The sequence below is a fragment of the Malaclemys terrapin genome, chromosome 10 (assembly GCF_027887155.1).
Source record: "Malaclemys terrapin pileata isolate rMalTer1 chromosome 10, rMalTer1.hap1, whole genome shotgun sequence".
Classification (NCBI taxonomy): domain Eukaryota; kingdom Metazoa; phylum Chordata; order Testudines; family Emydidae; genus Malaclemys; species Malaclemys terrapin.
The window spans coordinates 86,077,090-86,092,711 of NC_071514.1; the positions used below are offsets into that span (position 1 = coordinate 86,077,090).

At 56.0% G+C, this 15,622-nt stretch overlaps 2 protein-coding genes across 2 annotated transcripts; both read left to right on the top strand.

Moving 5' to 3' along the window:
• The first annotated feature begins 1,877 nt into the window (after positions 1-1,877).
• LOC128844210 (ras-related protein Rap-2c-like) lies at positions 1,878-3,702 on the top strand. The gene has a single exon (XM_054041726.1). The coding sequence runs from the start codon at positions 1,958-1,960 to the stop codon at positions 2,570-2,572; it is 615 nt and encodes a 204-aa protein (XP_053897701.1). The 5' UTR covers positions 1,878-1,957; the 3' UTR covers positions 2,573-3,702.
• A 2,823-nt stretch (positions 3,703-6,525) lies between these two features.
• On the top strand, positions 6,526-14,430 carry PLK1 (polo like kinase 1). The gene is made up of 10 exons (XM_054041024.1): positions 6,526-6,862; positions 7,461-7,629; positions 8,013-8,157; positions 9,258-9,351; positions 10,032-10,251; positions 10,868-11,026; positions 11,275-11,352; positions 12,334-12,488; positions 13,070-13,252; positions 13,760-14,430. The coding sequence occupies exons 1-10, from the start codon at positions 6,614-6,616 to the stop codon at positions 13,964-13,966; spliced, it is 1,659 nt and encodes a 552-aa protein (XP_053896999.1). The 5' UTR covers positions 6,526-6,613; the 3' UTR covers positions 13,967-14,430.
• Positions 14,431-15,622: the final 1,192 nt, after the last annotated feature.

Sequence of the window (15,622 nt, forward strand, 5' to 3'; positions counted from 1 at the left end):
AAGCTCCTTCCTATTCCCTAATGGAGCACCAAAGCCACCCCTGTTTCCTCAACTCCCTGCAGATGTTTCCAAGGTGGAAAGGGGAAAGACCAACTGGATTCATTCCTCTGCTCCTGGTTCATGCCTACCATGATGTGGGAGGGTTAAACAGTAACACGGCACTGGGCGTAGCTGACAACTTCATGGAAAACCTTTTCACTAGAAAATTCCCTGAATACACCAGGGGGCTGGAGTGGTGCCCTGGTACACAAGGGGTTTGAGCACACTCAAGTGACCCTTAGGGTGTTTGTTATATTAATATCAATTATCAGGGCCTCAGGCTGTTCTACAAGATCTGCTCTCCTAGAAGGCACAGAGGGTATCAAACAAGTAGTCCCCTAAATCCTCTATGTTCTGTCCCACATAGTGCATCGTGATGTTGCATCATTACAGGAGGATGATATTTAGATTGTCACAATAAGGTCATGTTGCAGAAACACGTGCAAAACCAACATCAATACTGCAACCTCTGCTCCCCCCAAGGTGCACAGAGCCCCCCAATACATGCCCAAAGCAGTGATGGGAGGGTCCCAGCTTGGGAGGTTCCCGCTAAGCACCCCCATACACACAAAACCACCCCAGCCCCCAACAGACCCCGCTCCCCCTACCTGCTGTTGTCTTCTGCGGAGACTCAGAGGCACCATAACCCTGATGTCTTCAGGGCCAGCTGTTGAGACCTGCTGCCCCCTCCAGCATCTTAGATGGTGGATAAGAGGCCGGCTCTGCCCTGCGGCATGGGACCCCCCTATCTCTCTCTTCCCTTTAGGCTCAGACTCCCCTAGCAGCACCTCCCGACAGGCGTGGAGAGTTCGGGTGCTCAGAGACCCAGTTATAGCCTAGCTCCCTTGGAGAATGGGCAGCAAAGAGCAGCCCCCTGTACCCACCCACCCAAGCTGGGCACTCCCCTACCCAGCACGGGGGTCCCACAGGCAGCCCCTGGGGGCTTCTCACAGCGCCCGGGCTGGGCCCAGTGGCTCCCCAAGGCATTGCCCCAGTGACCCCTCCCCGCAGCCCTGCTCCCTGGTTGGCTGAAGGCTGCAGTTATCTCCAGTGCAGTTTCCCTTAGCACCAGCCCAGGGGGCCTGTGTGATGGTGTGGAGGCAGGTGGGGGCTGGCCAGTGGGAAACCCCCTTGCCCCCCCACCGCAGGCAGTGAAGCTCCAGGCCGTGGGGGTGCTGAGAGCAGGGGGGCTGGAACAATTTGTAGAGTGGGGGGTGCTGAGAGCCAATGAACCAAACTGTATATGATGGAAACCGCTTCAAGCCAGGGGGTGCGGCAGCCCCCCCAGTTCCAGCACCTATGGCCAGCCGGGGCATTGGCCAAAGGCCCCCCCCCAGTGTCCCGCAGGAAACGCCCAGCCCAGCTCCCCATGCTGGGCCCGGCAGTGCCAGGGCAGCTCCGTTACAACGGGGCTGGGCTGGGCTTGGCTCCGGGCTCCGGCCGGCGCTACGGGAAGGTGTCCAGGCCCGGCCCGAGCCCGCCCGGTACAAGGGGCCCCGGGGCCCTGCAGCCCGGCCCGGGAGCGCCCCCCTAGCAGCTCTGAGGGGACCAGCCCGAGGCAACTTCGGGCTGTTCGGGGGCGGAAAGGAAACTCCCGCAAACTCCGCAGGGTGCGCGGCAGAGCCCCGCGCCGGGGGCTGGGGGCGGCACCTGCGCCCCCCACCACTCCTTGCACCCAGCCCCGGCCCCGGGCAGCCGCTGACATTGACCCTCCCGCGGGGCCGGAGCGGGCGCTACGGCCTGTCCCCGCCCGAGCCGAGCCGAGCGCCGCCCCTTGCGGGCGGATTGGCTGCGGGCGGGAGCACCGGGCGGGCGGGCGGCTATAAAGCGGCGGCGCGGGCGGCTCCCCACAGGTGCCGAGCGGGGTCTGGCGGCGAGAGGAACCGGACGCTGCCCCGGGACGAGCCGGACGCCCCGCATGGCGCTGTGCCCGGCGCCCGAGGCCCGCGTGCGCCTCGTGTTCTTGGGGGCGGCGGGCGTGGGCAAGTCGGCGCTGATCCGCCGCTTCCTGCAAGACACGTTCGAGGCGCGGCACCGGCGCACGGTGGAGGAGTTGCACCGGCTGGAGCTGGAGGCGGGCTCCGGGCTGCGCCTCCGCCTGGAGATCCTGGACACCAGCGGCAGCTACAGCTTCCCGGCCATGCGGCGCCTCTGCATCGGCCGCGCCGACGCCTTCGCCCTGGTCTACTCGCTGCAGGAGCCCGACTCCTTCGCCGAGGTGCAGCGGCTGCGGGACGAGATCCTGGAAGTCAAGCGGGGCGCGGTGCCCATCGTGGTGGTGGCGAACAAGAGCGACCTGGCGCCGGGCGCGCCCGACCCGCGCATCGCCGCCGCGCAGCGGGACTGGGGCTGCGCCTGCCTGGAGGCCTCGGCCAAGCAGGGGCGCAACGTGGTCGGCCTCTTCCAGGAGCTGCTGAACCAGGTCAACCTGCCCGGGCGGCTCAGCCCGGCCCTGCGGCGCCGCCGGCCCCAGACCTGCTCCAAGGAGCCGCCGCGCCGGAGCGGCAAGAGGCACAGCTGCGCGGTCTGCTAGGCCCGGCGGGGCTGCGAGCGGAGCCCGGGGGGCTGCGGGCCCGAGTGCCGGGCGGGAGCGGGGTCCCCCGGCAGCTGGAGTGGAGAGTGGGGCTGTGGCTTCCTCTCTCCCCTTTGCTGGGTTCTGAGGGCAGGGGAAGCCTCAAAGGCAGCTCCCTGCCTCCAGTGAGCTTGTACCTGACCTCTGGGGATGCTGATGGGGGGTCTCCCGTCTCCCAGTCCCCGATGAGCGCTCACACCCACTGCAGGCCGGGTCTCACTCTGCCAAAGCCTGACCTTCTCGGTCACTGAGGTTACAAGGCTCTTTAAACCAGAGCTGGGTCAAGATCCCTTCCCTGCACGGGCTGCAGCTTCCAGGGGCCTGACTTGGTTCCCCCGGGTCACCTCTTATGTCTGCTGAGGGCAGCGGAGTTTCGAAGAGAACAAGAAAGCACCCAGCTGCTCCCTCTGGGGCAGTGAAGGCGCTGCTGGGGCCCATGCAATTGGTGTACGCTCCTAACTGATGCAGCAAGGCGAGAGGGGCCGGCCAGGGGCTCTGAACTGCCCGGCCCAGAGGGCCCGGCTGGGCTCAGCCCTGACACAAACGAAGCACCGCAGAGGGGGCAGCCCTGGTCAGGAAGCTCCTCTGGCTGAGAGGTCAAATGTGTTTTCCTGCTGCCGCTCCCAGAGTGCTGCGTCTCCTGAGTCCGACTGAAGGAGACGCAAGGATGGAATGAAGGTGCCGAGCTCGGCCTCTGGCACCTCTTACTCCAGGGGAGCAGCCGTGAGCAGGGTTCAGGCAGGGACCCTTCCCTGAAAGAAAAGGGAGTGCTGAAATCGGGGGCCGGGTCGTTCTAGCCCTTGTTGCCTGCCATGTGCCATGGCTCACAGGAGATGGTAGCCTTGGTTGGCACCGCTCCCTAGGACACCCTCATGCTGGACTAGCAGCTGCCTAGAAATCTAGCCAGCTGTGGTGGGGGAGTGTGAGAAGGTGTGGAAATGAAGGGGGGGGGCAGGGGCCGTATTGTAGAACGCTGCCCCCACCAAAACACTGCTCCAGGAATTGCACTATAATGTGCATATGTTACACTACTTGTTTCTTTGTTACATGACAACTTTGGCTTCCTGTAATAAATCACTGTGTGGAACGAGTCCGTGTGTCTCCAGTGCCTTGGTCCTTTAAAGCTGTCGCCAACTGGGGTAGGCCGAGCCCTGTTACCAAGGGCCCGCAGAGCCCTAGGAGTTCTGTTCTCTACTCCCTGCTTCCCATACTCTTCACATGCTGTAGTAGCTGCTGCCTCCAGTTTAAGTTGTACGAGCTCTAATTCATGATTCCAGGTCCAAGATTTTAGGAATGTAAAACTGCCTCATAATCCAAACTCCACTACCAATTAGTACCCACTCCTCTGCCTGACCAGCTGTCCCGATTTTATAGGGACAGTCCTGGTATTTGGGGCTTTTTTAATATGGGCTCCTATTGCCCCTCCCCCCGTCCTGATTTTTCACACTTGCTATCTGGTCACCTTAACCTGGGCGCCAGCTGCAGCAACAGCAGAGCGCTTACTGTTACATGGATCCTTATTCAGAGCTCATGCCATGCTGAAGGGTGAGTCTGACCTTAAAGCAGATTGTTCCGATCTGTTTGAGATGGCTGGCTGTCACTATACTTCTGTGAACATCTTCCACAGAGGTGACGTCCCGGCAACTATATCTCGGGATAAAATCTCTGTTTGGAAGAGGGTTGCATAGAGGGTGTTTGGTTAAGAACTTGTTTAATTTCCCTTTGGTGCCATTCTATCCCAAATGCCATTCTTATGGGGGAAAGGTGTCTGCTAACTGCACAAACTAATGCAAGATAAAAACAACTCTCAATAGGGAGACTGAGCAAGCAAACTTATGTTCACATCAATCTTACTGGAAAGAATGTTTGAATGCTTAACTTGCACAAATGAAGACTTAGACTTGCATCTTTTAATGAGTTTAAAATTTTAATTTGGTGTTATTAATCAAATGGATTGAATTCACATTTAACATTTCTGTCTTTAATGCTAACTGTCAAATAACAAACAGGAAATTAATAGGTTTCAGAGTAGCAGCCGTGTTAATCTGTATCTGCAAAAAGAACAGGAGTACTTGTGGCACCTTTAGCACAGCCTCTTACAGTTGCTATGACTTCCACCTTTTCATGTTCTCTATATTCCATTCTATGCAGCGGAAGATGTGAGCTGTAGCCCATGAATGCTCAAATAAATTTTAGTCTCTAAGGTGTCACAAGGACTCCTGTTCTTTTTGAGGAAATTAAAATAATCTGATTATCCATCAAATCCAGTACCCCACCTTCAACAGCTGCCAATACCTCATGCTTTAAAGAAGGTGGGGGAGGGGGGGACATGCTGCATCAAGAAATTGTTTGTGAGTAATTTGCTGAATTCACATATACTAAGGCTTCGCAATAAGGCCATTTTCAAAAACTGCCTAGGGTTAAACACCCAGCTGCAGATTGAGGTGTCTAAAGAAGTGATTGCTTACACTGCACTATTAGTCCTGGGTTTGTTTCATAGCCTTATCAGTGTGTGTGAGATAGATATTATGATGATCAAAAACAAAAGTACCCAACCTAAATGTACTTGAAGCCAGGACTGAGCGGTGGAACAGTCGATTTCCAGCAGAGCCTAGCCCACATTAGTTAAATGGCTATTTACCAAGGTAGCATTTCATTTTCCTCCCCCACAGTTAGAATCTATATTTGAATTGTCCTCCTCCCTCTTAGAGATAATTTCCTCCAGTGCAGGGGCCTTGTCAATAGTCCCGAAGTAGCAAGTAGTGATAAGTTCTGTAGGCAAAGGGAAATAATAAAAGTTAGAGAAACTATTTCCTGAGAGAGGTCTGTTCCCCTGTAAGGTCTGGAAAGCTCGAGAGCCTATGACTGGCAGAAAATGTGTGTGCCTCCCTCCGCCGCAAAAGTGCCTCACTGAGGTCAGGGGAGACACTAGATCCTACTCTGCAGGAAGCACACCCTCAGTGAGCCCAAAGCCTGGGTCTAGGCTCCTGCGACACTATAGAGGGAAGCTGTGAAAGTGCGAGGGGGGAAGGGAAGGCTGCTCTCATAGCTTTGCATCTGGGAGAGGGTGGCAGGGGCTACAGGGGTACATCTGGGGGTGCGTGGCAGGGGCTACAGGGGCACATCTGGGGGTGCGTGGCTGGGTCAGAGCGGCACATCTGGCGGGAGAGTGGCTGGGGCTAGAGCGGCATATCTGGGAGAGGGTGGTAGGGGCTACAGGGGCACATCTGGGGGTGCGTGGCTGGGTCAGAGCGGCACATCTGGCGGGAGAGTGGCTGGGGCTAGAGCGGCATATCTGGGAGAGGGTGGTAGGGGCTACAGGGGCACATCTGGGGGTGCGTGGCTGGATCACAGCAGCTGCACATCTGGCGGGAGAGTGGCTGGGGCTACAGGGGCACATCTGGGAGAGGGTGGCTGGGGCTAGAGCGGCACATCTGGGGGTGCGTGGCTGGGTCAGAGCGGCACATCTGGAGGTGCGTGGCAGGGACTACAGGGGCACATCTGGGGTGGCTGGATCACAGCTGGGGGCAGGAGAGCGGCTGCCCGCGGGGACGAGGTGGCAGGGCGAGACGGGGCGTCTCCTGGAAGCGGCTCCTGGCTCGCGGCGCAGCGGGCGCGCCTGTCCCTTTAAACCGAGCGGGAGGGGGCGCTCCCATGGTGCCTAGCGGCGGGCGGCTTGGATTTTAAATCCTAGCAACCAATGGGGAGCGCGCTGGGGGCTTGTAACGCTCCGGCTCGAGGTTTGAAAGTGTTACAGTGCCGGAGCGGCCGGCGGCGAGAGCGGGGCGAGGTCAGCGCAGGGCCGGGCGGGGAGCGGGAGCCGCGGGCAGGGGCAGGATCATGAGCGCGGTGGCCGGGAAGGGGGTGAAGCCGGCGGGCGCGGCGGAGCCCGGGAAGGCGGCCGGCGCTGGGGTCGGGGCCGGGGCCGGGGCCGGGGTCGGGGCGGCGGCGGCCAAGGAGATCCCCAAGGTGCTGGTGGATCCGCGCACCCGCCGGAGCTACATGCGCGGGCGCTTCCTGGGCAAGGGCGGCTTCGCCAAGTGCTACGAGATCACGGAGCTGGAGAGCCAGGAGGTGTTCGCGGGCAAGATCGTGCCCAAGTCGCTGCTGGTGAAGCCGCACCAGAAGGAGAAGATGTCCATGGAGATCTCCATCCACCGCAGCCTGGCGCACCGCCACGTGGTCGGCTTCCAGGGCTTCTTCGAGGACAGCGACTTCGTCTTCGTGGTGCTGGAGCTCTGCCGCCGGAGGGTGAGCGGGGTCCCGGGGGGAACACGCTCGGGGGGCGGCTGGTGGGGGGCCGAGCCCCGACTCCGCGAGCGCCCGCGTGGGGAGGGACGTTGGCTCGCTGCTGAGCCGCTCTCGGTTTGTCCCGCCGGTGGTTGGGATGCCCGCTGGTACCGTGGCCCCAGCGGGGCCGGGCTGAGGGTGCGGGGCCCAGGCAGGGGACCACGTTCCACGGGGGATGGGGGCGGCGCCACTGCCGGAACCCTGAAACTGTCTCTGCGTTCCACCATGTCTGAGCGTTCTAAGCGCCTTAAAGGGCCAGCAGCGCGGAGCAGCGGGGAGGGAGGGAGGGACCCTCCTAAACCTCCCCATGGCAGCTCTCCTCTCAGCGGAGCTAGGGCGGGCTGATGCCCGCGGGGCAGAGTCCCCAGTCGAGGCACCAGGGGGTAGAACGGTGAGGGGGGTAGGATGGGTAGGGCCTGGCCCAGGGGCTGGAGATACCTGGTTTTCAGGAGGGTGGGTTGGGATGTCTCACCTGGGACCCAAATGGGCTGGGGTGGGAGGGGGCTGCTAACTGGCTCTCAGGGGGTGCTCATGGTCCTGCCTCTCTCCTGGCCCCCAGTCCCTGTTGGAGCTGCATAAGCGGAGGAAAGCATTGACCGAGCCGGAAGCGCGGTACTACCTGCGTCAAACAATCCTGGGCTGCCAGTATCTGCACGGCAACCGGGTCATTCACAGGGACCTCAAGCTGGGCAACCTCTTCCTCAACGATGACATGGAGGTGAAAATAGGTATGGACACCTGCAGGGCCCATCCCTCTCCACCTGCCTGTGGAGGGGAGAAGCCTGTCCAGGGACCCCTTCCCTTAGTCTCTTGCTGCAAAGATTCCTTGGGATGCTCTCCATTGAGCGCTCCTAGAAAGGACAGCAGAGAGAGGAGGATGCTCTGCTACCACAAAACCACATGATCGCTTCTTAACTTTCTGGGCGGGCTACCCTGAAACCAGCCTCTCTCAGGCTGTTTAAGACTCAATATTTGGAGGCTGTTGCCTATAATTCTGCCACTTGTGGCTCAGCAGCAAGGTCTGTGACCACGGACTGTCAACTGTTGAGCTAAGGAAACAAGTCTTGTCTGCCTGGTGCGTAACCCTGACCGACACACACCTTCTTTCAAGGTGACTTTGGCTTGGCAACCAAAGTAGAATATGATGGTGAGCGTAAGAAGACCCTGTGTGGGACGCCAAACTATATAGCTCCTGAAGTGCTGGGCAAGAAGGGACACAGCTTTGAAGTGGACATTTGGTCCATCGGCTGCATTATGTAAGTTTTATGAGAAATCTTCACTTTTTGTTTGTGTGCCCTTAAACTTGGGCCTTCAGCATGTAATGGGCTTAAGGCTGCCGAGATGAGCCAGCTCCGTGAACTAGACTGCGATCGGTTCCAGGTTTCAAGTTCATCTTGGATTGTAAGGAGCCTTTTTCTTAAAGGAGACGCTATAAAACAAAGATGACCAGTTCCAAGCCAGGACCTGGTTAAGTGCAAACTAAGAGTACGTCTATGCGACACCAGCTATGGCATTGCAGCAGAGCCGCTGTGGTGTTACAGTGCAGATGCTTTCTACGTCGACTGAAGGGTTTTTCCGTCGATGGAGTTAATCCACCTCTCGGAGGAGAGTGCATTAGCTACGTCTAGGGAAGAAGTCTTCCATTGACCTAGTTGTGTCTAAACCACAGCACTTGGGCATGGCATTTTTCACAGCCCTGAGCGACGTAGCTAGGTTGATCAGATTTTTACACGTAGACCGGGCCTGAGGCTCTAACTACCCTGAGACCCAGCTGTGTTGCTGTTCTCTAGCTACAATGCTGCTAACATGGTTCAAATCTCTGTACGGACTGGGTCTTAAATGTTACAATTTAAAATTAACTGTTTGAAAATTCGGCTGCCCTAGCAGGACTACTCCCATAAAGGTAGTAATCAAGGGGTGGAGATGGGTAATGATTCTCCGCTTCCTTCATGGCTCGTTTGCTTTGTAACTGGGATTTGACTAGCTCCAGAAAATTCCTCAGATCTGACCATCACTGCAATTTTTCTGCTTACCTTGACCTGCCAGCTATTGTGTGTGCACCCGCCCGTGTGTGCACCCACTGCATTTGCAGGCTAACTTCCTGCTGTAGGGCAGGTTATCTCTTTAAAGTCTCAAGTGCCACCTTCTAGCTGGAACTCTCTCCAGAAGGTACCAGGTTCCAATCTCCTCCCTTAGGGAGCAGGGAACTGGAAATCGAACTGGCATTTCAAATTCACTTGTCTTCTGCCCTTCATCTCCTGGGTGTGTGGTGATTTCCTCCCGCTGCAAAAGACACCTTGTGGAAATCTTGCGGTCTTCTCTTTGTGACAGGCTTTTATATTTCTTAAATATACAGGTACACTCTCCTGGTAGGGAAGCCACCCTTTGAAACCTCTTGTCTAAAAGAAACATACATCCGAATTAAGAAGAACGAGTATAACATCCCCAAGGTAAGGAGCCTGTTGCAGAGGGGAGCATTCGTCCTCCTGGCCGATCTTTGTCACCTTAGTGAAAGAGCCGATATCATGGAGCTGTGCAGAAGCCAAATTGCTTCTCTGGTGCCTGCTCATAACCATGGAAATGGTTTTCAGCATCCTGAGTACAGATGAGGAGACACCCGGCAAGGAGATACATTTGTGTTAAGCCTTTCTAGGTTTTGGTGCAGGGGTGTTAACTTGAAAGGACCCCTTTCTAGGGGAAGGGAGGGGGCGCTAGCCCCCCGAACTGGCACAGAGATGCATTACAATATTTTGTTGGGTGATATTGTGGGCATGTAAGTGGCTCAAACTCCCTTCCTACCATTGGCCTCCTTCAAATTCTGAGTCCAGCCACAGAGGAGAACTGGTCTGGGTATCAAACCATCCCTGCCTGCAGCCTGTCAGGCCCTTCTGCAATCATTGTACTTGCACCAGGAGCTTTCTCACTGAGAGCCATTTAGAACTCTGGTCCTCCTCAGCTCCTCCAGGCCTGAGTCCCAGTCTTCCTCCCCATCCTCAACCATGCATACCCTCTGCTTGGAGCAGGAGAGCCTCTCTAGTTATGGGGCTGACCTATCCATTGTGCACACCAGTGCTAGGTTGTGCTTATCCCCTGGCCCTCACTCATGAACCCTGCTTGTCCCCTCTTTCAGCACATCAACCCCGTAGCTGCTAATCTCATCCAGAAGATGCTGAGATCTGACCCTGCCACCCGCCCTACTATTGACGAACTGTTGAATGATGAGTTCTTCACATCAGGTTACATCCCCACCCGGTTGCCCACCACCTGTCTAACCATCCCGCCTAGGTTTTCAATTGCCCCCGGTGGATTTGACCCGAGTGGACGGAAACCTCTTACCGCTCTCAACAAAGGTAAGATTTGGGGAGGGGGCGGGATGTAGGTTTTCACGGTGTGTGGCAATTACAAGAGAGCCCTGGGTTACAGTGGGGAGGCGGAGAAGACTGGGGTTGAGAGTAAATTGCAGATGAAAACCCTGCTTGGCGCTCTGTGACTCACGGTTATGCCTAGTGAGCTCATGTGGCGATGCTGTCCTGGAAATCCAGCGCTGCCCCTTGCAGGAGCAGTCACTGCTCTTCTGACCGATCCCCCCCACCACACAGGAGGCTAATGCCCTAAGGGAAGATGGTGCCCCCTGGGAGCTCTTAACTCTGTTCTCTTCCTTCCTACCTCTGCCCACTAGAGGATGTGGCTAGTATCCCAAGCAGGGTAAGACTATCTCCTCCCATGAGGTATGGACACTGACACGGTCGTCAGCGTTAGCTGCGGTAATGCTGCTCTGATAGAGCAGGGTGAGGCTGGCAGAACTGTCCATTGCAGAGTGGGTGTCTGCTCTCAGCCCTGTGGGGTGTCCTGCAAACTGCCACAGCTGGGTTGGAAGGTAAATCTAACTTCTCCTGAAACCATCTGCCAGCTTTAGCCTTCATGCTACTAACACAGCTGTCACGCTGCTCTTCTCCTCTGGCTCAGGCCCGGACAGCCCTGCCTTAGATAAAGCCCATGAAAAGGAAGACGAAGCAGCACTGCGGGAGCTGGGAGAGCCTGTCGACTGCCACCTAGCTGACATGTTACAGCAGCTGAGCATGGCCAATGCAGCGAAACCCTCGGAGAGGGCAGTAGTGAGACAAGGTGAGCTACGGGTCTGGGCTGACAGATAGCAGGATCCCTGCACAGCCTGCCTTGCTATCGGCCATGCTGCTTTTTGACCTCAGAGCCTAAGAGTGCTACGAGGTGCTTGGATTAAAATCTCCCAAGGGGAGGGTTGGTGGAGGAGCTCCTCGCCCCTCCCCTGGCTCCCCCTTGCACCCAGCAAGTCAGCGGAGGGTTTCACAGGTTGCTTTACAGACATTATTTAACAAACTCCATTTCTGTTGCAGAGGAGGCTGAGGATCCGGCTTGCATACCCATCTTCTGGGTTAGCAAATGGGTGGACTACTCGGACAAGTACGGATTAGGTAGGGAGCATCTTGGCGTGGCCAGCAGCCGAGTTCACTTCAGCTGCTTCCCCCAACTTCCCGGGGGGGGGGGGAGATCCAAAGGCCCAGGGTGCAAATCATCCATCTGATGTAGCGGGTTCTTATACCCTGTTAACCAGTTAAGGTGCAGTGCCTCAGATGTTGCCATCCCTGAGAGCAGCACAAAATACTCAGCTGATCGAAGGAACCGTGAACATCCTGCGGCAACCCCTTACAGTCTAAAGAGCCTAGGATTTCCGATCCGCATCCTGGCAGGCACTGAACGCCTTATGCCCCAGCGACCACATGGCTGGGTGGGGTGAAGAGGCTGACCAATGAGGCCAGCTGAGACAGCATTGGCATTCTGAGGAGGGCAGTACAATGAAGAGGGAAGCTCACTGCATTTATTTGTTAAATGACTAACTCTTGCAGGGGAGGTTTCCCCACATAGTCCTTTGAGAACAGGAGCTCTAGACTGTGGTTCTCAATCAGGGGTATGCAAAGTTTTTCCAAGGGGTACATCAACTCATCTAAATATGTAGCCTGTTGTAAAACTAGACCAATAAAAAGCACTAGTGAAGTCAGTACAAACTAAAATTTCATACAGCCTTGTTCATACTGTTCTATATATTATACACGGAAATGCAAGTACAATATTTATATTCCAATTGGTTTATTTTATAACTTGTATGGTAAAAATGAGTCAGCAATAGTGTGCAGTGACACTTTTGTATTCTTATGTCTGATTTTTGTAAGCAAGTACTTTAAGTGAGATGAAACTTGGGGTACACAAGACAAATCAGACTCCTGAAAGGGGTACAGCAGTCTGGAAAGGTTGAGTGGCCCTGCTCTAGAGAGCTGAGAGGCACCAGGGTAAGCCAGAGTGGGGGGCTTCTGCTAAGGCACCCTTACAGCTTATAGCATCCCAAGCCTGGAGACATTCAGCGTGCGGAGATCTAATGGGTTCCCTTCTCTAACCAGGCTACCAGCTGTGTGATAACAGCGTTGGGGTTCTCTTCAATGACTCCACCCGTCTCATTATGTACAACGACGGGGACAGCCTACAGTACATTGAGCAAAACAGCACCGAGTCCTACTTCCCTGTGAGATCCTACCCCTCTACGTTAACTAAGAAGGTCAGTCATTCTGGACATGCAAATTTAACAGCAGCTAGGAGCTGTGTCCTCCTCCTTCCCCTGCCACACTATCGGTCTGAACGGCTATCTAAGCAGACAAAACATAATCAATATATCTAGGGTCTGGCTAGAGAGGTTACGTCTTTGCTTCCCCCCCGCCTCCCCCCAAAAGAGCACTGGTAGCAGTTCAGGTGGTTTCCACTTTGTAAAAACCCAGTGTGAATGCAGTTTCACAGAAACATTAACAATAGTTCCCTGCAATGCTGAAATCAACCTGGACTAAAGAATAAACCCATGAAGTGAGGCCAGGTATAACCACCAATCTAGGTTCATTGTCTAAGCACACTGTTCTGGTTTGTTCACATCTCACGATAACCTGGCAGGCTGACGTCAGGATGCAAGTCCTGATTTCGTCTCTTAGGTCACTGCCTCGTCCCAAGGTTTCACTGCTGAGGGCAATGGAACTAATGCTGATCGGCCCACTTGGGCCATGCAGCTATGGAAGCAGACGCTGCCTTGGAAGTATGATCTTCCCCACACAGCCTCCTTCGTCCTGCTAACCCAGGTGGCTGTCTCTATAGATAACACTACTGAAATACTTCCGGAACTACATGAGTGAGCACCTGCTAAAGGCTGGAGCCAACATCACGCCCCGGGAGGGGGATGAGCTGGCGCGCCTCCCTTACCTCCGCACCTGGTTCCGGACTCGCAGCGCCATCATCCTACACCTGAGCAACGGCACCGTGCAGATCAACTTCTTCCAGGTGAGAGCAGCTTGCATGGTAGCAGGAGCCAAACCTCCGGTGGCAGCAGCTCACCAACCGCTTTGGGGGCCTTGTCACCATCTTCTGCATGTGACATCAGGTGGTCCCAACTCAGGCCAGATTTCAGACTAGCTGACCCAGGACTGAAAGGCCCTGTAGTCCATTTCTCAACACCTGAGCCACCCAGACTCACTAGCCCGGCTCACTAATCAAGGCTTTTGTGCCTTATTAATCCTTAGCGCTGCTGTTTGCCAGGGAGCCTGTGCAGATCTGGCTGGCCATGTGGTGCTGGCTCCCTGTTCTGTTGTCACGTGCTGAAATCCTTTAAAAGAACGAAACGCAGTAGGTGCTTTCCCGGTCCTGCTTCTCCATGGCAGCAGAGACAGGCGAGGTGATTCTACCTGGGGTGCACATGGGATGTGCTGCTGAGGACCCCTAGGGCTAGCTGTGAACCAGTGGGCTCAGCCTGCCAAGGGACCTCTCCAGCTCTATGCGTTCTCTCTGTAGGACCACACTAAAATCATCCTGTGCCCCTTAATGGCGGCGGTCACCTACATCGATGAGAAACGGGACTTCCGCACGTACAAGCTGAGCCTGATCGAGGAGCACGGCTGCTGCAAGGAGCTGGCCAGCCGGCTACGCTACGCCCGCACCATGGTGGAGAAGCTGCTTAGCTCCAAGTCTGGCTCGGCCCGTACGAAGCTCTCTGCTTAGAACCCAGCTGTAATGGACTCCGCGTCTGTGCCAAACTGTTACGGCCTCGGCCGGAGGGGCCTCTGCACCAGTAACCTCCCACCAGCTGGGCCACCTCTCTGCTGCCAGCTGCACTGGGGCCGCAGGAGGGGCTGCTGCTGAGGAAATGGTCACGCTGGCCCCTCAGCACCCATTAGAAAGTTGCTTTTATTGAATATCTAGTTTTTCTAACTGTCCAATCCCCCCAGCCCTTGTTCCATGGCCTTGACGCAGCCTCCTTGGAGAACAAAGCATGGGCAGGGCAGAGTTCTGTAAGTTATTTGTATGTTTGTGATGCTCTGGGGCTCCTTTCCCCCTCCTGTAGCGACTGTAAGATATTTAATGTGCTCACATGCTGACTCTGAGCAATCAGCCTTTTAATATTGAAACTAATCTGCACCAAATTAAACTCTTGTATATTACGTAACTTGACTAAAGATTGGTCTCTGCGGCCCCCTCCCCCCTCGCATCTCTCTGGGTCCCACCTAGTGTGCAGTGCCCCCACTCTGGATGAAGGGCTTTGCCTGGCCGATGGGGGAGACCCTATTAAGTACGAGGTAGAAGGAAGATTTCCCACTCTGCTGCGTTCCATCTCTAACCCAGGAGGTAGGGTGGACTCACCTGCACATGGTCTGTTAATACAGCCTGGGAGGAATCCCCAGTTCTTCCAAGGGGCTGCTGTTTAATTCTGTGATGTGCTCTCCCCACAGCTGCAGGAGCCTTCCCAGCCTGCAGTGCCCATCCAGTCTGTATGCACACCTGCCTTGTCAGAGCACAGCTATTAAAGGGCCATCTGCCTTCCTTCCCCCTGCATGCTGCAGCGGGGGTGTGTGTGTGTGTGTGTGTGTGTGTGTAGACAAGCACCCTGCTGTTAGTTCTAGGGCAGGCACAGGAACTGAGGTAGTTCTCACCCTCTAGGCACCCTGGTGGCTGTTGTATTGCTGGTGTTTGTCCCCATAAGAACAGGAAGAGGCCTGGCCCCACCTCACCTCTTGGGGGGTGTGTCTCAGGAGTGACAGAGACCATGATCTGTCCCCTCCTCCCAGGGTGGGTTTTAGGAGGGCCCCTGTCCCTCCTAGTCTTACATCCCCCGGCCTTTGGCTCTTGCTGTGCCTGTAGCCCATAGCATGGCTTCCAGAAGTGCTACAATTCAGCTGTGGGACTAGGCCCTGATACCTCTCAAAGAACTCACCATGGCCTGCCTGTCACAGATCCCCCAGAAACACTGCCTAGCCCAGTGCCAGGTGCTCTGAGTCAATCACAGCTGCAGGGAGGGTTTTGATCTTCCCCTGTTAAGATGCAGGATTGGGCTCTACTGGGGGAGAGGGGGGAGAGAAAGGGCTGCACCTCAGCAGGGAGTCCTGAGTAATTCTTCCTCCCCCCCCCCCCCCCGGGGGAACTGAGTTACTGGTTTTGTCTCTTCCCTGCCTAACTCTGCTATTCAGGGGCAAGGGGTGAGGTCTCTACCATGCTTTAGGATGAAGGCTCATCCCTGAAGAGCCTGTGTAGGGCAGTGCCCTCTAGATGATCAATGCCACTTCCTGCTATCTCCACAGATGAGGTTGTGGGAGTTCTGCCCGGGGGGAGGGGGCTGCTCTACCTCACCCAGTTCCTCCAAGCTAACAGTGTAGAAAACGT

Coding starts and splice junctions, on each gene's coding strand:
- LOC128844210 (XM_054041726.1), top strand. CDS start 1,958: ATGGCGCTGTGCCCGGCGCCCGAGGCCCGCGTGCGCCTCGTGTTCTTG.
- PLK1 (XM_054041024.1), top strand. CDS start 6,614: ATGCGCGGGCGCTTCCTGGGCAAGGGCGGCTTCGCCAAGTGCTACGAG. Junction 7,630..8,012: donor TGACATGGAGGTGAAAATAG/GTATGGACACCT, acceptor CCTTCTTTCAAG/GTGACTTTGGCTTGGCAACC. Junction 11,353..12,333: donor CTCGGACAAGTACGGATTAG/GTAGGGAGCATC, acceptor TTCTCTAACCAG/GCTACCAGCTGTGTGATAAC.